The sequence below is a fragment of the Melopsittacus undulatus genome, chromosome 4, assembly GCF_012275295.1.
Source record: "Melopsittacus undulatus isolate bMelUnd1 chromosome 4, bMelUnd1.mat.Z, whole genome shotgun sequence".
NCBI lineage: Eukaryota > Metazoa > Chordata > Aves > Psittaciformes > Psittaculidae > Melopsittacus > Melopsittacus undulatus.
Window position 1 is genome coordinate 81518716 of NC_047530.1, and position 24160 is coordinate 81542875.

Consider the following 24160-nt stretch of genomic DNA (forward strand, 5'->3'; position numbering starts at 1 on the left):
CAGCCAGGTGTTTTTCACTTTACTAAAGTGATAAGAGGATTGTACTTGTCTTGTAGCTGTCAGTATTTCTCCTAAAACCACATAGCACTGAGACTGTTATGTAGTGGAAATAAGCAACACAGAATTAAAGGGCCCTCAACTACTAAACTGACAAATAGTATGATAACAGATTTGGAAATTATTTAACTTCTCCTGTGGATTGTGAAGTTTGCTTGGCTGCAAAAAGCAGACCTGTATTGAATTAAGGACTCTACCAGCTTTGTGTGGTTTATAACCATTTTTCCTTCCTACTCCAAACTGCCTTCTTCTTCTCAACCGTACAAGGAATGCAAGCAAATACATACATTCATGTGTCTGAGGAAGTCACTTGCACCAGGCATGAAAAGGCAACTCACTCAACATATACATAGTTACAGGCAGATTCAGTATTACTAATACAGTAGCCACACTATGCTACAATTTCCTAGAACATAAGAGCCAACTACTTCCAAAAAAAAAAAAAAAAGAAGAAAAATGAAAAAGAGAAAAGGTTTTGGACATCTCAAAAGAGCTGCAAAAGCCACCCACAACTGCTAAGCACATTTACCAGCCTATCCTACAGCTCAACCAGGCAAGAAAGATCAAGGAAACAGCATGGCTGGACAACTATGCTAGTACACATTTTCATTGTTTGAAACCTGAGCTATCTGTTCCAGTCTCCTAATGCTACTCTTACTACACAATTGCACCTAACTTGTACTCCTCAGTGTTAAACTTCAGCTAACCGCCTCCAAGAACATGGGCTGTTCTCACATTGCAAGGGCTGGGGAGTGGTGTTCTAATACGTGCATACATTCAAACTGAGCATGCCTTCTGCTATGTACATGCTGCCTACAGGCAAAACGCAGATGGATGTAAGCTGGTGGACACAACCAAAATCTGTAGAACTGTACTAGAACATCCTTAAACCTGAGCAAATGTGCCACCTTTTATAATGGGGCTGTGCTAAACCATTGCCATTCATGACATGAGGCTTATCTGGAACAGATTTGCAACCTGCTAGCTCAGAGCAGATGCTGTAAGGGAGCCTTCATCTGTCTCCATTCTATAATATACACACAGCACATCTGTATCACCCTTCATATATAGCTGCCTTATAGTCTTTTAAAAGAAGAGTTGAAGTGTGACAGAAATGTACTGCAATGAGTTAGGATACAATTAACTTCATCCCCTTTTTCCCCACTTCTGAAATTGAAAGATCTCATACTGTAATTTGTATTTCTACTTCAGGAAAAAAAACCTCAAACCAACATGGGAATTCACACAGAATTTAACTGTCTGTAAGGCCATATTACAATTTTTGAAAGCCTGACACTTCAGCTTGCATTTAATGCTAGATATTGTCAATATTTTTTTACTAACAGTCATTTTGAAAAAAACAGTAAAGTTATGCTTGACATAAACAGACATGGAAAATTGTTATTACCAAAGTGTTAAAAGGCTACAAACTAAAGCTTTTAAAAAGGTGTATTTAATTTCATATCATAATTATAGTATACCATTACACTTTCTCATATTCCATTCTAGAATGGAGAGGAATAGTGACAGACATGGTTTACATTCAACATACAATAGAAATAATAATTGTAGTGTTATTGACTAGGAAAAAATGCTTTTTTGGAACAGATGGGGCATGCTAAAGAGCAACACAGAAATGCATCAGTTTAAGAATGAAACTAGTTCAGCGTGTTCCAAAAGAAATGCATTCTAATATTTCCCACTTAATACACTGTCATATTCTACCCTTCCAAAGTGATGGGGGTTAAAGTTAGAAAAATTGAAATTAAAGTTAGAAAAAAAACAGAAACAAAGAACAGGACAGCAAATTTGTCTTTCCAATTTCTTGTGCATAAGCTTTATTTCTATATCTTAATTTAGGCATTGAATGTTAGCCACAGACTTCAGAAAACGGTTCACAGCATATGCTTTACTGAAAGGAGATTTGCATTTTGAAGGGATAAATATGCTTTAAATAAAAGGTATTATTGCACTGTTATAGAATACTTTATTCTCATTTTAAAAATAAATTAAAAAAATAGTCAGGTCTACTAGTGGCTGAGCAGGAAGGCCTAAAATCTAGTGCTCCCATAGTTATAGCATAGCAGGGAAGGCTTTCAAAGCTACCATTCCTTTACCACTGTTGTTTGAAAGACTGAATCTATCACTGTCTCATAAAATGTGCCACACAGACATCTATCTTTCAGAGCCCACATACCACCAACATTTAATAGGAAACCATAGTTAAGATGTAAAGGGTTAAGACATTACTGACAAGAGCAGAGCAAAACAAGAGAAAAAACAGATGAAAGTTGTTGAAGCAGTGATGTACTTGACAGGAGTCATCAGCAACCATTTTTCCTCAAGTACTATTTGGTTTTTGGCAACCTCTGCCAATTACTGACTCTGATGCAGTATGTTTTCATCAGATTCTGCAAGCTAAAGATGGTATCACACTGATTACAGCAGTATGCATAATTAAAAGCGGCATTTCATTAATGGCATAGCTTTCCCACTTGTACTTTCCTGGAGTTAAATGCCAATAGCCTAAGTCGGTTGAAATACAGGAATGGTGGCTCTTGCTCTTCAAAATCAAGAGCCCTTCCACCCCCCTAAAACAAATGTGAAGATGTGAACCAAGCAGTGACTGTGCAAAAACACCCACCTTAGTGAGACAAGCTGGCTCACAGAAAGGACGGGAAGTGATACAAATAATCTGTGGCATATTTTAGTGCAACTTGCTAAATTTTTCCTTGAAACTGTGAAAACCAGCCATTCAACACTACAGCTAACAAGTCAAATGGAGATATTCCATTTTTCTCCAAGAGAGGTATGCAAAAAAAAAAAGTGAAACCATGATTTGGTTAGCTAGCCCTCTTCTCACAAACAGGGCTATACAATTCTCTAAAGTAAACACAGCCACATTGTCTTCATAATAAATATGCAAGCAAGACATTCAAAAATGAATGTTCAGCATGAGAAATTGATGGTACAGAAGACACCTTGCAAATCTTTTCTGGATGACAAAAACATTCATCTACATTTATTAATGTTTTCTTCTTTATTACACACACAATACTTACCTCTTCCAGGAGTTTGTTTTTTTGCAAAATCTGCTTATTCAGAGATGCCACCTTCCTTCGATGTTGTTGGGCAGCTCCAAGCCTTTCTGGTCGCTCCTCAGCAGAAAGCTCAGATTGCTAAAACAAACAATAACAACAGCCTGATGGACCTCACACCATTACTCTCTGCTTCTTCAGTAGTTCAGGAAATGCCAAAGTGAGACGTACCCGTGATATTCCTTTTCAAGAGCTGTGTCCCACTGTACAACAGAACAAATGACTTACCATTTCATCTCACATCAAGATAAGGAAGTGGCTGAATTATATCACAAATGTGACAAGTAAATTAAGGTAAAAGTAAAGTCAGGTGCCCTGGGTGAGGTGGGAAACTATAGTAAACTAAAAGAAACACATTTATCACATGAGCATTACAGTTAAACCTGGTCTGGTGCAGTCAGTTCTTAAACAGAAAAAAATTACCAATATGTCAAAAAAACTCCTTAAGCAGTGTTATTTACTGAACTTGTTGTATCAGATGGGGAATATTGCTCCATACCCCTATCAGTAGATCTAGAACTTGAAAAATTGTGTATTTAGATTTTGAAATACTGGCTTGGATGTATCTTTATGCCCTATGACAATGACATACTCAGCATGGTAGAAGCATTTACAACTCTAAGTGGTCTCTTTTTTTTTCTTTTTTTTTTTTTTCGGTGTGCATGTGTGTACTGTTGACGCCAGCCTTTGCAAACTACTCAATCCAGCATGCATTGCCAAGAGAGTGTCCCATAAAACATAATGAAGACAATCATCTGGACCTGTTCTCTCTGAATTGTGAAATGAAAGCTGCCAGAAACCTTCTTTACCAGGAATAGCATTCATAATAAAAACTATGTATTTGTGGTAGTCAATAATTAAATAATAATTAAAAATTGGTGATAGCTAGATGTCTTTGTGATTATTTGCCTAAGCATTGTTTGTATCTTTTGGAAGTCCTCACTTAAATACATCTGTTCTGGTAATTTGCTTCATGCACCCAGACTTTTTTTTCCCCCAGTTAATCCATTTTTCAGTATTTTGCTAGAAAAATGGTTAATCTGTGAGTACTTAAAGAGCTAATATTTGCAGAGTCTGTCAAAGACTTCAATACCAAATGCTTTTTAAATATTTACCAAATGTTGACAAGCACTACAATGTATAATCAGCAGAAATGGTACAAGAAGAATTAAATACTACTCACTCATATTTGCTCGTGGTATCCACTCGAGGCAGACAGGTAAGCAGATGCTTCCTTAAGAGCTTAATTTTAACCAAAATTAAGAGGCAAAACCTGTCTTCCTCCTCTCCATTTTCTATGTTATTCATATTGATGAGCAGCTTAATGATTTGTTATACTCTTACATCCACAGAAAGAAAAGACCAATTCTGACATCTTAACCCAGCAATTCAAAAACTTCCTTCACATAAGTTAGTTAAGGAAGAATGTCTCAGCAGCACCTCTTAACACTGAACTATTCAACAAATAAACACTCAGATGTACTTACACCTCTCATTATTTAGCCAAATCACATTCCCTCATGTCATGCAATCTAAGAACCCATCCTGCTCACCATACATTTTGCCTATCTAATATGCATACCATGAAAATCAAGAAAACTGGAAATGCAAGAGAAAGAAACATCAGCTAAATCAGCCCAAGACTGATCTTGCAAAAATAGTTAAAATCCATACAGTACAGGTTGGTATAAAGAAGAGGTCATGCCTTAAGAAGTGGACTGTTACAGCTTACTTGAAATGGGAAATAACCATCACTGTAATACAGAGGTTTCTGCAAAAAAAATCCTTATGAGACCATGAAAAAGCTAGGGTTAAGCCTCATGCAGTCAAAGTGGGCTAAGGATCTGCTCTGCAGCAACACTACAGCTTTAAAGCTACTGAGGAATTGGGTTCCAATTTGTGGAGAAAAATGCGTCTTTCAGCAAAGAAAGAAAACACAAATTACAGAAGCTACTTTGCTTTTGACAATACTGTTGTTACTTGGTCTCTCACTAGACTGAAACAACAGTTGCCTTTTGAACATAATGTAGGAAAGCTGTAGCTGAGCACTAGTGTCTGACTGTTTAAGATTATTAATCTGATACTCTATCTCAAAACAAGAACTTAAATTACATGTGACAAAAAGGGATATATAGATACATCCTTCAACTTTGTTAGCACACACTATCCCCACCACCAACAGGTGTAGACTCTCTTCTGCATTCTTCTGCATTCCCTGCAACTGCTCAGTTACCCTAAAAAGATATAGCCCATTCAAATTAACAAGACCAATTCTGTCATGGGAAACAAGGATATTATTGTTTAAGTTAAAACACCATATTAATTATGCATGAAGATCACTTATCTATGTCAGCTCAAAAAACTGCTAACTAAAATAAAAAGCTAATTCTAGACATAAAAATCCTGCCTCCCACTGTTCACATGTCAAAGTTTTAAATGGGAAGGAGGAAGCAAAAATATGCAATTAATGTTATTCCTTGTAATGAGATTCTCTCACACACATTAGTGCTATAAACTTTCCTATAATTAAAGAAAGAGAATTCGATCATTACAGAACTTCACATTCTTAAAAACAAAATACAACTGAAAACCAACGAAAGAGTCTCTGTACAAAACCACAAACTTTGTAGCAGTAAATAATTTTATCTCAATGTTCAACCATCTCTTACTAGCAAACAGATTTCAGAGGTTTAGATCTGTCTCTAACTCCATCATAACTGCCTCAATCGCAAGTCCACTGTCTGAAGCCCACTGGGTAAAAAGCAGGCTCCAGCCTTGGAACAGCTCATATCTGTCTTCAGTAACGATCCACGTAAATCTTTCCAGTCACTTCAATGTAATTTGCTGACACCTTTCCTTGCCCCTTTCTAGAGGCTCGGGAACCCTCTGCATCTCACTTTATCATTGAGGGTTTCCTCAAACTAGAAAACTATAGAAATATCCACTTTAGTATTTTCCTTGAAAGACAACCCCTAAACATATTAAATGGTTGAACTGCTACTTCAACTGGCTGTGTAGGGTCCACAGTATTCTTCAATGTAGGATTCTAGAAGCCCAAAAAAATATTCTGAGTCAACTTCCTAAAATAGAGGCAACTCACAAACTACATTTAAAACTGTTGAGGAGGATCCTCCAGGCATTTTTGAAGGGGGCAATTTGGAGACAGTACTTCTTAAGTTTTAGCATTCCCTTATTTTAATTTTCCTCCTATTCTACCCCTAGCAAAGCCACCTGTTATATATGACTATACTTGTAAATTTTCTAAAACGATAAAATCAAACCTACTTTGAATAACTGGCCTTAGAAAGCTGGTGATGAATATAGATAAATGCCATGTTAATTTTCTGCCAGTATTTTCAGGAAGTGAGGTACAATCTTCCCAGTTTACCCAGGAAGTTAACATAGCAGCAGAAAGAAAAGACAAATGCAGAAAACTGTATGCACTGACCTTCTGCAAAGGTGCCACCTTGTAAGGAAGGTCTTGGCACATGGCAACATTAGATCTAGAATTTTCATTGCCAGCTATCTTCACTGCGGAATTATAAAGACTCTGGTAGACAAATAAGCACTGCTGTGTTCTTCGGACTAGGTATAGTTAAAAGGGATTAAAACTATTGTAACTCTATATATCCAAATACTGCTGATGCTTTAATAAACTGATAACATCCTTAACTCTTTTTTCCAGGCATATGCATACACACAGAATTTTTTTTGTTGGCCACATCTAATAGATCTGAAAAGCAATATATTTTTTGTTTGACGTGAATCAGTTCTTATTTTCCAGAGTATTAAACATTCTTCTAATATAACAGTCAAGGTCCTGCTGCCTTTTCTCAGAACAGAAGAAATGTAACATTGAAATATGACCCTTGGGCTTCTGTTCTTCCAATCCCTTTTAATAAAGAAAGACCAAGAATTTGCTATAGACTACATTGAGTTATAGGGTTTATCTCCCAAATGGGAAAGATCCATACCTCATGTGTCGACAAAAAGAAAGAAATATGAGAAGACTACTGGACAAGTAAGAGCGACCTATAACTCATATCTGGCAGTGATGTACTGTATGTATTAATTGCCTGAAGAGCAAGATTTTCTTTTCACATTACTATAAAAACAATCACAGTTGAACACAATAAATGGAGCTAATAGGCACATTTAATTGTCTTGGATTCTAAAAGCAACAAAGCTCTGGTTTTAATACTAAATTCAGAACTAGAGACCCAGGGCCTGACAGAGAATTGGAGCCCAGAACAAGTAACAGCCCAGAGTCTGAAAATCTGAGTGGAAGAGGCCTATATTTTTCTCTGAGCAGGACTACAGAACTTCTATGCATAACACCGAGCACTTTAAATGCATTAAGAGTGTAGGTCTCATTTGAACAGGTATTAACCCAAGCCCTTCTTTACTCATTAAAACATTTAATCAGGTGCTTAAAATTGAATGCAATCCAGGAACAGGTTCTAACACACTAAAAGCTTGTGAATGTTTAAATCTCATTGAAATACTTGCTGAATCCTGACTGTGCTATCTACAGCATGTATGAAATAGGGCTGTTTAAAAAAATTATGGAAATTAGGTTCAAAACTTAAGGCCTAAATTAACAAGCTATCAAACACAACTTGGTAAACCAAACACAATCAGGCAACACACTTACCTTTTCAGCATATTCTGACACTATTTGCTTGATCTCATCTGACTGGAGTCCAACAATCTGGCCAACTGTGCTTGCTGTCAACTTGCCCTGCAATCGTGTCAAGAAAACATTTGGAATTTTGCAACTGCTTGTGCTTTTTGCATGGCAATTTCCCCAAGCTCCAATTTTAACAGAAATGTATAAAACCTTCACACTGGGTAATAATCTCTAGCCATAAAAGACCATGAAACATTTCACCCCAAAAAAACTTCACTGATGGAAACTGAAAATTTCCCATTTACAACCTTTTAGCAAACTTGAATTCAGGTTTTCAAAAGCTTACCTAATTCTATTCTGTACACTGAATTTTTCCTGTGCAGTAATAAAACTCACTATTAGACCACATTTGGACCCTAACTATGTGCAAAAGAACGCACCTTTCAAATTGGATGCATGTACAAAAACAATCTTCAAGCAAAACTGAATCCTATAGTGGATTTCAGTAGAAAGCATGTCATCAACTTTGAGACTAGACTAATTACTACCTTTGCTTCTGTGACTTCAGCATAAACAGAAACAATATTGCACAACTGAATTTCTTCCCAGTCCTCTCAGCCAGGTTTCATTATATTATTAACTACATCCAATTAAGAAAAGAAGACACATATACAGTATTTTCAGTGTTTTAGACTAATGGTGGTGTTTGCAAATATTTATCAGTTGCTCTGAAAAACACCTGGAACTGAAAACAATTTAAACAATTTTCCTTCACTCTTCCCAGTAAAATGATTACTCCTGTGGTTATCTTCACAAGATAAATAAAGTAAGATCACACTGCATCTTGGGTAGCTGCAAAGCTATGTCTTTCCCCTGAAATTCTCCTTGTAGAAACCATTTTAAAGAGGCACTTATTTATATTGCTTTCATTATTTCAAGGCAAAAGATTAAGTCACCAGCCTCATAAAAATTACTGTCGTCCTAATTCAACCATCTTTTCATGCACTCCCTTCATGATAATTTAAACATTGTCATGCCAAGATTTCAGACTCACAATTTACCTGATTTTAGGAATAACTGGCATAATCAACCACAATGTAAACAAAGCTTTATCATTTTTAAGTGCTGTTTACCTCTTCTGTTGCCATTGCAGCCATTCCGGTCATCAGAGTTTTAATGCGAAGCTAGAGCAAAATATGAGGAATTACATGTGATAATTTATCTTTTGTCATTTAACTTACTTCTGCCTAGTGACAAGGGCACATATACACAGTTAGTATCATAATACACATATTTTATTGCATGTAATAGTAGAGTAAGTCTACAAAAGTTAAAGAGGTGGCTGAAGTTACCAAATTTAAAGAAAATTCCTTATAGTAGTAAAGGTTCAGAGTATTCAGCTCCCACTGTCAACTAAAACATGGTGCTTTAAAACCACTCAGATTCCAATGCAAAAGCATAGTTTTTGGTATTAAACAAACATTTAATATTGTGCATCAATTTCAGGTCCCATATTCTCCTGTGGATCAAAATTCTCACTTCAGCAAAGCTGAGAGATTTTCCCTCTTTCAGAGAACTGTGCAATGATAACTGATGCCCTTTCCCCACATTAGTAACATCAATGCCTACTATCTATGTGGCACACCTCTTCAGCAGCTTGAAGGTCATCTTCATCACAAGGCTCAGCTTTTCCTGCTGCTGCAAGCCCTGGAGGTACCGCAAGTTTTTTATCTTCAGCCTTTTATAGAAGAATTAAGAAAATATTATATCTAGTTGCAGTATTAAAAAGTATTAAAGAGGACAGCAGGGAGAAATCTGCAACATAGCTGTTCTGTTTTTATGAATACATTTCAGCTGAAACATCCTCACACTCTAACTCATGCTAACTGAAATGTAACTCTCATTGATTTCACAAGAATTCCAGCTGTTCAAGCTGGGTATCTAGCTTAATCTGGGAACATCTAGGGCAATGTTCCTTTATTACATAGCCTTCTGAGAGCAACCAACCTCACAAGACAATTACCTACCCCAAAATACAGGAGAAAGTGGTTGGGTATTTTTCATAAAACGTATTTTCTAACAATATCACAAATATACAACATCAAGTGTTAAATTGCCTAGTTCAGAGTGAAGACTAATAAGAAGTGATGACAGACAAATTTCTAGGTCACTCTAGTGCACCACCAACCTGAATAATCTTCCACTTCTGCCTTACCGTAGATTTAATTTACACAGCAAGCATGACGACCATCTAATATACAATATTTCAAAGTCAGTAATGCTTTTGAAGAAAAAAAACTCTATAAAAAAATCTAACTCTATTAAATCTATATGACTACAGTCTGGCAATTACTTTGAGGAGAAAAAAGTATGCCTAGATTGGAAAAACATCTCAATTTCTAAAATTTAAATGCTAAGTTTGTCTGTGGGCTATTGAGATAACTAAGATGTGCAATGTCAATATACTCAATGTACTGCTGGGTCCACAACACACTTACTGCATTTCTTCACTATCTGTGTCTGCAATAAAAATTTGTAGCTAAATATCTGCACTGAAATAATAAAACTGCAAATACTCTGACAAGGACATTTTATGATTCCATAATCATCAAAAGCACAGCAAGGATGCTGCTTTTCAAGAGGTGCTACAATTTATTTATGCCATGCTATCATGTTGCTAACATTCAATAACGTTATGTAATAAATACCTACAAAGTTTCTCACCAAGCTGAATGGTTCTTTGAAAAAAAAAAAAAAAAAAAAAAAAAAGGAAAAACTCTTTAATGATCACATCATGGAACCTTTAGCTAAAAGTTACTCATTAAACAGACAGGATATGTCATTACCTCACATTAAAAACCAAAACCAAACAAAACATCTAAACTCCCTCCCTTGTAAGCAGAAAAAAAAAAAAAAAAGTTTTTGAAAAATGCAATGTTTAATTACAAACGAAAGAAACCCTTTCAAAAAGGAGGGTAAATTGCATCTTTCATGGCATGCAGATTTTTAGTTCCAGTTTACCATTTTTAGAAGATGGTAATACCAGAAGCTGCATCTGGTTACTGTTATATTCCTTTAAGATCTTAGAGTAACCAACACTTCAGCAAAAACAATGCACTTCTTCCCACAATTTGAGTTTTTAAAAATAGTGTATTTTTTACCTGTTCCGTTTTTCCTGCTTGTCTGCTAAATCCGTACCTCCTAAAAGAGCAATAACAAAATGAAATACATTGTTTTTTTACAATGCATTAAGTTTCTTCAATTTTCAATGTAAGAAATGCACTAAAAGCCAAATTCAGGTTAGTTTTGGAATGCTTCAAATAAACTAAATAAGCAGGTACTGCAACATATTTGAAGAACAATTTCAGCTCCATCTACTCTTTCCATTATGATTTCCAAAACTAGACATTTCATGTTGTCTTATAATGCTCATGAAAGGAAAAACAACGTTCTCTTTCCATTTGGAAGTTATTCCTGAGCTATTATTAGCTATATACGACTGAATACTGGAAAGGCCTCAGGAAATCATCAATACAATCTCTACTCCTCAGAAAACATTCATGCTTGCGTGCTTTGATGAATTCACAATTTCTTTCTGAAGCATGGCATTCAGAGCTCTAAATACATATTCAAATAGACTTCTTTATATCTGGGTTTGTTTGGATTTTTTTTTGAGGGAGAGAATAAAATTACAATTTGAGCTATGCTGTTATTTTGCAAATATTAACTTAAGGGAAAAAAAATAGGTAGAAAGAAATTTTAGATATGAGTGATCATCTTCGGTATTATGAAGCACTAAAGCCACCATCAACACAGATGTGAAAAGAAGTGATGTTCCTGGCTAACTTACAGCTACAACTGTCAAACTTGTTTGTCCAATTCCTTAACTACTGCAGAAGCAGGAGCCATTTGGATAATAACCAAGAGGCAGTTTGGAGGAAGAAAAAAATCCCCTCATGATTTTCTGTGACTGCAGTCTACATGCAGTAAAACAATGAAAGACTCACTTCACCCATTTTAACTCTAAAAATTTTCAACTCTGTTCCTAAATCTAACAAACATTTAGGATTTGCCTTTTTTCAGCAGCATTCTTGTTTCCCTAACCGTGTTGAAAAGTGGACAGTAATCCCCACTGCCCCGACAGATTTCTGGGAGTAACCTTGGAGTCCTTGTACTCTTGAAAATTTATTACTAGGTTCACAGTAGACATACTATCACCTTCCCTAAGAGTTTCCTTCTCTACCAAAACACATGAAGCAGATGTGTGCGTATCTCACTACTGTGGCTTTCTTGTTATTTATTTTTGCACCATACAAAAATAGTTTTCTGATCATGAGTTTTATGCTTTGAGAATTCATTACGAAATCAATACCAGAACACATTTAAATCCAGCAATTATTTTCTTCCACTTCCATCCAATTAATATTAAGCTCTTCATATCAAATAGATAATTGTATGGTCTTTCAGTAGGTCCTGTCCTTTCTATCACAAATTTAAATAAATGTCCTTGCAACATCAAATATCTCTTCTCCTTTCGTTTTTCTGATGTACCGTCAAGGTCACCTCCACAAATACTGACTCACAGAGGTATTTTCCTTCCCCAGAGCTCACAAGTTCTGTCATCTCATTAATCCCAAGCGACTTCTCATGTGTGTGTACTGATGCACACTATACAACAGGTATTTTCAATGCCTCCTACTTCTCTGTTCTTATTTCCTCTCTCTGTGCTTCAACTTTCTGTCATCCATTTTCATTGTTTTTTATATCAAAAACTTATCTTTTTTTCCTAGCAAAACCAGTTTTACTTGGGTCTCAACTGTTCTTCAGTACCTAAAGCTAAAACAAATATAAGAATCTACAAAAAAAAAATCTTTTATTTATATTTTCAAGCTACAAAAAACAAAATAAAAACAGAACACCCCCCCCCCAAAAAAAAAAAGAACCTGAAACAAACCAAACCCTAAAATTACTCCAGAAAAATCATACACACAAATTCCCTTAAAGGTAATAAACTGATTTATACTTTTTTTGTTGGGAGATGTCTGTTGATACCAATATGGAGTAATGACACTGAAACAGTACAAGAACTATAAATAAACAGACTGGGAATACACCAGGACTTTGTTTTTCCATACCAGCTCTTTGGATTCCTATGGTGTGCACTTAAGAGGCAGCAACGACCTGATCTAAATCTAGAGATTTCAGTAGGCATGTTTTCTGCTGAAAAGTCAGAAAAGAAATCCACATGCCAAGTAGAATAATCCCTGACACCATTACCAAAATACAAATTCAATTTTCAGTGGGGAGGAAGGAATCGGACTCTAAAATGGATGAGGTAAATCAAGCCTAACTCAACTAGTGTTAGAAAAATAGCAAGACGCATGATTTTTTGAACACTTTCTGGGATTGCTTACAAAAAGGCAATATGACAGATGCTACCTTGAAGCATCATGAATTTAAGACATTTTTATAAAGCAAAGAACAAGTATGTTAAATAAAAAAACCTAAGCATGACATCAGAACTTGGGCTCCCACTATTAAAAAGTGCACATATGAGGACTGTCCAGTCCCCAGAGAATTTATAAAGGTAAGCAAACAAAATCTGAAATGAAAGAAGTAAGTCTGAAACAGTTTGATTCTCAAGTAGTAGGGAAAAAACCCAATCCAACCAACCCAAAAACCACAAAGCAAATTTTATACAGAATGCTTCTAAATACACACAATACAAACCCTGCAGACAATTAAATTAAGCCTTTCACCTGCCGTATTCCAGAAGTGTAGCATGAACCTTCGATTCTTCATCTAGCAGTTCTTCAGCTCCCTTCTGACGTTTATATTTTCTCTGGGGTTTGTAAACCTCCTGAAAGACAGTGAATGAATCCACAGCTGGTAAAAGGCTTTTCTGAAATAAATGAATTGTTACCTAGAGTGACATATATATCACTGCTTGCTTTCCAGCTCCATATACTTACCCAAATAAACATCTTTCCCCTTTTGGAATTACATGATAAAATCTCATTGAATTTACTTCCAAACAATTTACTACAGGACATGTCTTTCCAGGTTTTAAAAAATTACAAATTGGTATTTAGCAACAAACAGGATTTCTTCAGCCATCTCCTCTACCATGTTTGAAAAAAAAAAAAAAGTGAAAAATAACATAATCGATATCTATTCAATATCTGTGATTTAGCTGATAATGCCAGTATCTACAAATGCTACCTCCTTTACAAGCTAATACTGATTTGTAACCTCTGATAAGATAAATAAATGTAATTACTATTTAATGATCACAGGTTACAATGGAATTAAAACAGATATAATTGCAATTTAAGAACAAAATATCAAGACATTTGGTATTAAAATAATTTGGTATCATGGTATCCCAAAGTGACCCTATAGCTGGACAACAGCCCATCAAATATAACAAGGATTTACAAGCATTATTTTGTGCTGATAGAGTTACTTCTAATTTAAAAACAAAATGGAAAGAAAAATGCCATTATCCTGACTGTTAACACAGATACAACTGTAACAGCACTGTAAATACAGCCTAAAGTACCTTTTTATTACTTCCTTCCATATAGATCAACTGTGCCAGTATAAAAAGTCTCTCTCTCTCTCTCTCTCTCTCTACATATATATATATATATATATATATATATATAACAACATTAGATAAATTATTCTAACTCAGGCACAGTAACCCAAAGCTAAACAAAAAATAATCAGCAATCCTTTCTCTCTCATGAGAGCTTTCGCAGATTAGGATTTGGAACCAAGATAACATTTGCTTTGACTGGAATTATTTTTGCTGCTTGTTTGGTGAAAGATTAGGGTGTGGTGAGTCTGTAACACATTTCTGTTGCTGGAATAAAGATCCTGAGGTTGACAGAAGTCTAGTATTTAGTGCTATCCTGCTAGTACAGATATGAAAAAAAAAATCTAAACAAGAACCTGTGACCTCAAAGATTTCTTTTTTACTCCATATTTTTAAAAGTATTCCCTTAATCAATTAAATTACATTTTCTCTTCTCCTTTTCCTGAAATGAAATCCTAGCCCTTATCACAGCAGAGGAAAACTTCATAATCACCATCAAATAATCAGCATCAAAAAGGAACATGACCCTCTCTTCTGGTCTGTTCCTCATTCATATATCTTAAATATATGAATTTTATATAGATTAATTTAAAATATGCTTAAATATATTTTCAAATTTATATTACATATATTTTTAAATTCACCTATTTCAAATACATGAATACCCTTTGAGGGACAGAATACTTAGGAGAAATACATTACAAAAGCCAAAATTGAAATTAAAGTTTGGTCTTTCCACATATACATTTAAATTCAGAGAATTATATTCACATGGCACAAAAGGTTCAATGCAAGAAACTGCAAAGACTCTAAAAGATTTTTTGCTTTAACTGACTCTTTGTACAAACATGAACTATTATTTTCAGCAAGCAATTCCTACACCGTAACATTGCCAAAATAGCTTTCAATCTTTTCAAATGTATGTAATCCCAAAGTAGTAAGTGAAAATAGATAGTATTCCTTGGCAAGTGTCTCCTGAATTTGTCAGTTAGCTTTTGCAATTTTTACTTTATATCTGATCTCAATTTCTGTCATCTTTGTTTCCAGGTATTAAATCTTGCTACATTTTTGACTGTCGAATGAAAAAAACTTTTTGTGAACAAGAACCTCACAATTAATGTACTTTTACACCTACAGAAAAGCAATGTAAGTTATAAAAATAATTACAGCTTTTATGACGGCATTCTATATTATATCTGTGCTATACAAAGTGTAGACATCATACCATAAAAAGTAGTCTTGGCATCAGATAATTGAGTAGTTGAACAAGACCACGGCAAAATAATCTCAATCCACTAGTCAGACACCTCTCAGCAGCTATAGTTCCTTTTCCAATAACCATTACTAACATTTAATAATCCCTTTTCTAACCTTTCAGCCTGACCATGACCATAAATCTCACTGTATTGTCCCCTTGAGGAGAAAAGGACAGGCCCTTAGACCAGTTATAATAATGAATTCAGGCAACAGAGTAATCTTTCAAACTTGGTGGTCCTCTTTTAGGAAAGTGGATTTCTCTTTCGATTCCAATGCATAATAATATAAAAGTGACCTGCAAGAGAGCCTTCATCTAATAGTTGCCACCTTCTTCCAGTTCCTATGGATAGATTGGAAAGCTTTGCATCTTCTCCCCTGAAAATTCACTTTGTATGTTCTCCTAGACTGCACTCATGCCTTAATGCCTTAGGAGATCTCATTAATTAATCTGCCATTAACAAGTCAGGTGCCAGCTGTAGTTATAACAATAACAGAATTCTGACAGAGCTCATGTTTAAGAAAGAGGTGTTTGTCCAGCAATATCCTGACTAATGATGTCAAAACAACAAACTAAAAAACTTCATCTACCATGAAGATGTACCTAAAACTAGGCATCTGTGATCCAGAGGAAAAGACAGAATACACCTTTATCAACCCTGAAGATAGATCAAAACTCGGGAGAACAGCCATTATGTTCAAAGGCAGAAGAGCTGTTCAGAGTTATTTAGACAGGGTAGTCAAGTGGTAAAAAATACTATCAAACTTTTAAGATTGTATCTTGTTTTCCTCTCTTTCCATTATCTGTTTCATTATGGGACCCTGAAAATGGAACTATCCCCTTAGCTGCAGAAGTAGACACAGGCATATACACCCAAGGACCATGACCTATAAATTTTAAAGTAACAGCCCTAATATAACAGGTAAGTGAAAACCAAATCACTAGCTTCAACCAGCAAAGAAACACACAATTTGGCATACATGTACCTGCTTCATTGTTGCCATGTCATTCCCTTCAAGCACTAAAAAGCAGTTCCAGAACACATGCAGAAAGATATGTAAAGAAAACCCAACTAAGCACCATGGGACTTTAGACAAGCCATGTGAATGGACCCAACGTTTACTAGGTAACTGCACACTGAAAGTAGACTGCATTCCTTCTTTTCAGACAAGTTCTCACAAATAAATGCATTAATAAAACAAAATTAACTTAAATCCTCAAATTATTAAAACATTAAAACAACACCTTGAAACCACCTCTGTTCCTCAGCAATCAAAGGTTCATCACTGTTAATCAAGTATCTTCTGTATTTTTTTAAATTACACCAAAAATTCTAGGTACTGATGTCTCATAACAGCATTGTTAACACTTTGTCTCTTCATTTGCAAGGCTGGTATCAGCCACTTGGACACAGAACCCTTAGTGCTAGTTAAAGACAATGCAGGTAGAAAATAGACACATTCTAATCACTTCAAAAATTAGGACAATTATTCTGAAAGTTGAAAATAAGCAGACCCTCAATGAATTTCAAGTGCTAATTGATCCAACACACATTTGGAATTTGCTTTTTTACATGGATTTGCATTTTTTCAATTTAAAGGGTTATAAAGGTGCACAAACAAAACAATAATAGCCATTCGCAAGGGAAGCTAACTTGTAAAATGGAAAACAATCTCACTAGAAAGACAGGTATGGCTGGTTGGAGCAAAAGATTCACTATATATCAGCTAATGATTAAAAAACCCAACCAAACCATGGGGAACAACACTCTGAGACTGTAATTGAAAATTTAAAAGCAAGAGTAATTACACAAATAGATTAACAAGGGATTTGCAATGGTCATCACCTGGAGACTTTCATAGCAATGTTTTTTTTCTATAAATATATACTGTAATTCAACCACATATTAGGCTCAACAGCACTCACATCATTAATATGGAAAACCAGCTATCTCCAAAACATGACAGAAGAGTGAGATGACTTGTCTGGTCTGTTATGTAAGCTATCATACAGCTTCTTATATTGGCACTTAACACCTATTCCATGGATGAAGAGTTCAGGGTGTCTAGCTAGAGCTACCTGAAGTTACAAGAACCATAGAATGGTTGAAGTTGGAAAGGACCACCAGAGGTCATTTAGTCCAACCTCCAGGCTCAAGCCAGGTCACCTACAGCACATTGCTCAGGATGATGTCCAGCTCTTGGGTATCTCCAGGGAAGGAAGGAGACCCCACAGCCTTTCTGGGCAACCTATTCCAACACTCAATCACCCTCACAGTTCAGGTGGAACCTCACATTTCATTTTATACTCACTGCCTCTTGTCCTGTTGTCTGGCACCACCAAGAAGAGTCTGGCCTCATCCTCTTGACACCTTCCCTTACACATTGTAAATGTGTAAGTATCTGTACATCCTGAGCCTTCTCTTCTCTGGGCTGAACAGGCCCAGCTCCCTCAGCCTTTCCTCATATGAAAGATGCTCCAGACCCTTAATCATTCTAGTAGCTTTTCACTGGACTTGCTCCAGGAGCTCCTTATCTCTGCTGTACTAGGGAAGCCAGAACTAGATGCAATACTCCAGATGAGGCCTCACCGGAGCTGAGTAGAGAGGAAGAATTACCTCACTTGATCTGTTGGCAATGCTCTTCCTAATCCAGCCCAGGGTACCATTGACTTTCTCATGCACAAGGGCACACTGCTGGCTCAGGTAGCATTGATTTTCTCAGAAGAGTGGGGCTTCCTATCTATTGAATAGCCTTGGAAGTATCCCATTCAAAACATACCAAGATTTCTCATACCTTCTGAAATGATGGCCTGAGAATTTATCAAGTGCTAGCTATGAATCTGAACTCAGTGATACAATCTATGCATTTTAAATGTTACTCCTTGCAGTGTTCATAAACAAGCTTCAAAAAAAATACAAAATGTTTACTCAAGTTTTAGAAAAAATGCATCTGAAGAGGTAAAACATTTCCCACATATTAGAGAATCGCAAGAAGTGATACCACGTTCCCCAACCAACATGTGCTACTTGAAGCAAGTATTTTCAAAATAAGGTATTTCCACTACTAATTACAAGGAGTAAAAACGACAAGTGCTGAAATGCAGACATTTTAATTGAGATCATTGCCATTTTGATATAGACAAACAGTCTAACTGCTGATAGCTTCAGAACAGTCTGCTGAGGGTTAACAGCTTATAAGCCACCTTGTGACTTTTGTTTGATAGCATGGAACTCCACATTCTCTCTGCAGACTGTTGATACAGATTATATATTCATAGAGTACACACCTAAAAGGTTTTATGATATGCTGGTATTTGAGACCTGGTTTAAATATGAAGCTTGACATGTAACTTAACTGGGACCTCCTCATGAGAAAACCCAGGACTGGCTGCATTAAAAAGAATTTACCACCACCATTTCTTAACTAAACCCATTAGTTTCTCGATTATAAAAATCTAAAATACTTACAAATATATCAGTGACAGCTTTGACAGCCTTCTCTTTTCTTTGCATAAATTCATCATCCTGCAAGATATTAATGGAGGTAATTAAAAATACCAGGAACGGAGATTAAATCTCAGATACTGTAATGAGTTTAGCAAACTAAATTGCCAAATAGCTTTTAACTGAATTATCTGGTGAAATATTAGTAGTTTCCCCTAACACAGAAATTTCTTTACTTCCCTCATCAGATGGGTAGTAGAGGTTTAAAACTGTATCCATAAATACAGTCTTTCTGCTCTCTGCTTATAAAGTACCTGACACAAACGCAACGCCAACCCACTACCACGGTCTCAAATAATTCCTACACTGTGAAGAAATGAACTTAGGCTGGACTTAGTGTGGAAAAGAAAAATTTACCCCTACTTTTATTTCGGTTTCTAAGCATTAGATTTTTTTTTTGTTTTTAAACAATATTATCTAAAGCATCCAAAGCTAATAAAATCCATCTGTCTTTCCCAATACTAGGTACATCTATCTTTAATGCTGTTACTGAACTAGAAACGAAACTTGGGTCCTAGGTTTTAAATATGGAATTGCCTTGGGATATGCATGAACAGAACTGACGACTTTGCACTAAAGGCACAAATCCAAGCTCATTCTAGCCCTTCTACTACACCAAGGAAACTTTGTATCTTTACTGCAGAATAGTAAGAAGATAATAACACTGTTCTAAGCATGTAATTTCAAAACAGGTAGTATGTGACTATTAGAAGGAATATTAAGGTATCACAAATGGTGTAAAATTACCACTACACTTTTACATAAAACTCTACCCATCACTCCTCTGTTAAATATATTTTACAGAGACAAATGTATTCCCTTTTAACCCAAACCTGTCCGTCTCTGTCTTTCCCCAAATTCAGTCTTTGAATGAAAATTTTTAGGAATCTAGTTTTCAAGAACAAATTTTAGGTTTTGGATATAGGGAGAAAGGAGCTGACTTTGAACAGTCTAAAACAAAACCAAAGTTGGAAAAAACTGACAACGCATCAATTCTCATTTAGCTTGATCAGCTTCTTCACAGCATGCCAGGTATTTTCAAACACATTTCAGGCAACATAGCTCCAGTCACACAGTTAGGCTGTATATACTGCACAGAGGTCTATATCCACTCCAGAAGCAATATACCTGGCATGTCAGACCAACAGAAAAGTACCAAATATTGCAGAAAAACTAAGGCAACTATAAAGCAAAAGTTAACCAGTATCTATGAACTCTCTCTCAGAACATTTTGAATTTGTACATGGATTACTCTAGGGCTGATTATGAAAACAATAGCAAAGGCAGATCTGGTATATTGGGCTGATTTCAGAGCTGTGAAGCTGATACTGCACATAAACATCTGATATAACAGAAACAAGAACTGGCTTAATCTTACCTCAGGTAGTCTGTGAGTTTTTTGAAACTGTGATATTGAGTAAGAACGGATATAATCTCCCATTTCTTCCCTTGTTTCTATTGCACGTTTTACCAGCCACTGGAAAAAAAGAAGTTTGCATCAATTGAAAGAGGGGGAACTAACAGCAGCAAACATCAAACTATTGCATAACTGGTTTTAATTTTTTTGTCTGACAAAAGCTAAAGACATATTTTAAGCACACAAACAAGAACACTTATTTGTAAACATGGTAGAGATCTACTTCTAACAAAGTGCTTCAGTATTAGCTATTTCATAAACTCCATATTTGCTCTTTTTCTATGTACTAAAAAGCTCCGTAGAGCAATCAGATAAAGCATAAGCTAAGAAACCACTTTTTTCCTATAACCAGTTTTACATTTAAAACTCTAAATACCCTTCATCTTGCTGAACAATAGCAAATCATACAAACCTCAATGAGCCATATTGTTCACACCATAATGGGATTCAATAGTCCAAAGAAAAGCAAACTGCCTTCCCTTATAAACTCATTAGAGCAAAGCTTGGTATGGCCCCCAGAAACCACTTTTCTAAATGTTATTTGTAAATAGTGCAAAATTACTTATTTTGTTGCATGATTTCCCTTTTTTCAGCTTGCACTGTAACTTCTCATATACTGAATTGCTTTTGCATTCTAATTATTTTTGTTCTAGTAAGTATGGAAAGAAAATTCTATTGTGAATTTCAACTAGTAGGAATTCTTAGTTGACAAATTCATTTATAAGCAAAAACATATTAAATCTTCTCAAGCATAACCAAAATTCACTGGAATTTTGCCAAATGAATTACTGTAATCCAAGTATTTGTATCTTCAATAAATTAATTCCAAAAAAGAAAAATGAAGAGTGTCTTGGGAATAGAAATGGATATGGGCCACTTTAAACATTCTTTTAGCCTGCATCTTTAAGAAGGGAAAAAACCCACAAGATGTACCCTCAAAAAAACCCAAAACCTGAAGTGCCCTCCCAAAAATCTGAGTTGCATAAAACTTACATTCTAGCAGAAGACATCTACTACTTAAGCTAAAAGTACATTTTTAAAAAGTACATTTCATCACACTTAGTTATATTAGCTATAGCATTATTACTTGTTAAATATTAATAACAATGTAATAAAATAATATAAATATGAAAATACAGAGTAATATGTAATATAGAAAAATACACAGTAGTTTATGAAACAAAGGAATGTTAATTTTCTGACTCTTTCTTTTAATCTGTACCATGGAATAGCCTGCATACTTCAGAACTAACCAGACCAGGAGTTCAGTTGTACCAGTCTACATAACATACATCTTCTTCTACATTCAAAAAAACCTCAAAACTCTACTGTACTTTAAAAGCTATTGATCTTGTAGTCCTACTGAGCAGGCCATACTGAATAAACACAAAATCTCTCAGTACTAGGAAGTATTTAATTCACAGCACATATACAAAAATGTGTCTACATGCATACATGGGTTCACAGTCACAGAATGCTTGAGGCTGGAAAGGACCACCAGAAGTCATCTAGTCCAACCTCCCTGCTCAAGCAGGGTCAGCTAGAGCACATTGCTCAGGATCGTGTGCAGACAGCACCTGAATATATCCAAGGAAGGAGACTCCACAACCTCTCTGGGCAACCTATTCCAACCATCTCTCACTACTCCAAAGAAGCCCTTGGGAGCATACTTTAAAACAACAGATATTCCAGGTGGCTTTTACACAGCCTGTGGGCTCTGTTACAGTCATCCTCCTAGAAAGCAAGATTGAACTGTTCACAGCACCCACCTCTATCAGCCTGAGTGGGAGGAGATGGGCTGAAGCCCTACTGGAATTTGAAGCAATTAGAAGTTGAACAGAAAATGTTCTTGGCTCTCAGTGCCAGGACCCAACACTGAACCTGTCTTGTATCACTTGTCCATTACACTCTGACATAAGACACAATATGGAACATGATATCATCTCACTAATCTTGGCTGTATACCAGGTAGAAGCCAATATAGCTAGGTTATGTGCATTTCTATGATTCTTTTTCTCTATTACAGATCACTTACTGTTTTCAAAAAATACAGCCCCACCATGAAAATATATATCTTCAAGCCTATGAAATGTTCAATAACCATGTCCTTATAAGAAAAAAAGACTTCTTCTGACATTTATACGACCACACAAAAAGCCACAAAAGACTGAAGTACATTTTAAATAATGCTGGAGAAGATAAATCTTGTGGGCTGTTGACAGCCCATGCAGGAGGTCACATAAGAGATCAGATCAATCTCGGGATCCAAGTTTGAACCAGCAACTGTCTTCTCTGCTATAACCATGAACCCCTGGAAAGTGAGGGGAAGATGATGACAATGAGAGAAAATGCAGACTAGTAATTAACAAAGCACATCTCAACACAAGTTTGTGTACATACTTTTCTCCAGGAATATAAGCAGAATGTACAAGTAAGAACAGCACCATTTTTGGCTGCTGAAATATTTTTTTAGTGTGTGTATATATATACACACTTTTTTAAAAAAAAAAAAAAAAAAAACAACTCTGCTACAGTCTATGGCAGTGGGCCAGCTCAATCTAATTTCTTCCTGCAGGGAAGGATTAATCTAAATTCCTCCCATCATGTTCACCAGTCTAGCTCACACAGTGCAAAAGCTTTTGGGACACAATGCCAGGTAGATGAAAGAGATTCTGTATTATTTGGGGACTGATTTGAAATTTACAGATAGTAAGTGAAATTTTGAATTTAACAGGGAATTGAGTAAAGTGTCATTATCAAAACCATAAATCCTACATGCCACAGTGTGGTCAGTCTATTATACCTCTTCTATAGTCTTTTTTAGAACACAGTATACTAGTGACACCAACAAGTTTTCTTGAAAGCCTCTCTGGGCTGGGATGAATAAAGAACTAACAGTATCTGAAGCAGGCAGAACTTCACAGGAACCTATCAGAAAGCCACAGTTCCTAAAAACAATCCTCTACATACAAAAAAAAATAAGGTCATCAAGAATTTTTCACCAAGTTTGGGTTAGACATACCATTTACTGGCCAGCTACTGAGAGTCAGTACTTTCTGAGAAAGCCAAAAGCTGATTTGCTTCCCTGTTCAGAATTACTGTTTTGCCTTTCCAGAGGTAAATATCTTATATCAGGACTTTTGATCAAGCAGGTCAGAGAATATTTCATGTTCTCATTTTATTCTTCCTGTGAAAGAAATCTTGTATTTGATAAATATAACCATTCATTACCATCAAGTCATCAGGGCAAGAAATTAACATGGGCTGGATTTTTTTTAATTTTTTTTTGTAGGAAATTACAAGTTTAGAAGTAAAAACTCACATTAACAAGATACAAACTTTCCACCTTAGGCAGCATCAGCACAGCTTGAAAGTTGTGTAACAGTAGCACATTCCATATAACTTTATGTGAGGAGTGCAGTGAAAGTGTGTTTCCTCCAAAGCCCCCTAAGTAGAAGGTTACAAGAAATAGACAACAGGAAATATTCCCACTTCTTACAAACTGGAATTTATATTAAACTCTTGCTAAATCCTTTCATAGGCAGGAGGTAAGAAGATTTGATGAAAAAGAAGCCTGCTTAACAGTCTTAATTTCCC

At 35.7% G+C, this 24160-nt stretch overlaps 1 protein-coding gene across 1 annotated transcript in view; it reads right to left on the reverse strand.

Annotated features, from left to right (window-relative positions):
- The window catches only part of CCDC93 (coiled-coil domain containing 93), a 50049-nt gene that overhangs the window by 18244 nt on the left and 7645 nt on the right, over window positions 1-24160 (reverse strand). The window contains exons 5-12 of the mRNA XM_005153775.3: window positions 20525-20623; window positions 19111-19167; window positions 13545-13645; window positions 10947-10986; window positions 9431-9523; window positions 8919-8969; window positions 7810-7896; window positions 3120-3236 (exon numbers count right to left, since the gene is read on the reverse strand). Of these exons, the coding sequence (XP_005153832.2) occupies window positions 3120-3236; window positions 7810-7896; window positions 8919-8969; window positions 9431-9523; window positions 10947-10986; window positions 13545-13645; window positions 19111-19167; window positions 20525-20623 (645 nt within the window). The remainder of the gene's footprint in view (window positions 1-3119; window positions 3237-7809; window positions 7897-8918; window positions 8970-9430; window positions 9524-10946; window positions 10987-13544; window positions 13646-19110; window positions 19168-20524; window positions 20624-24160) is intronic.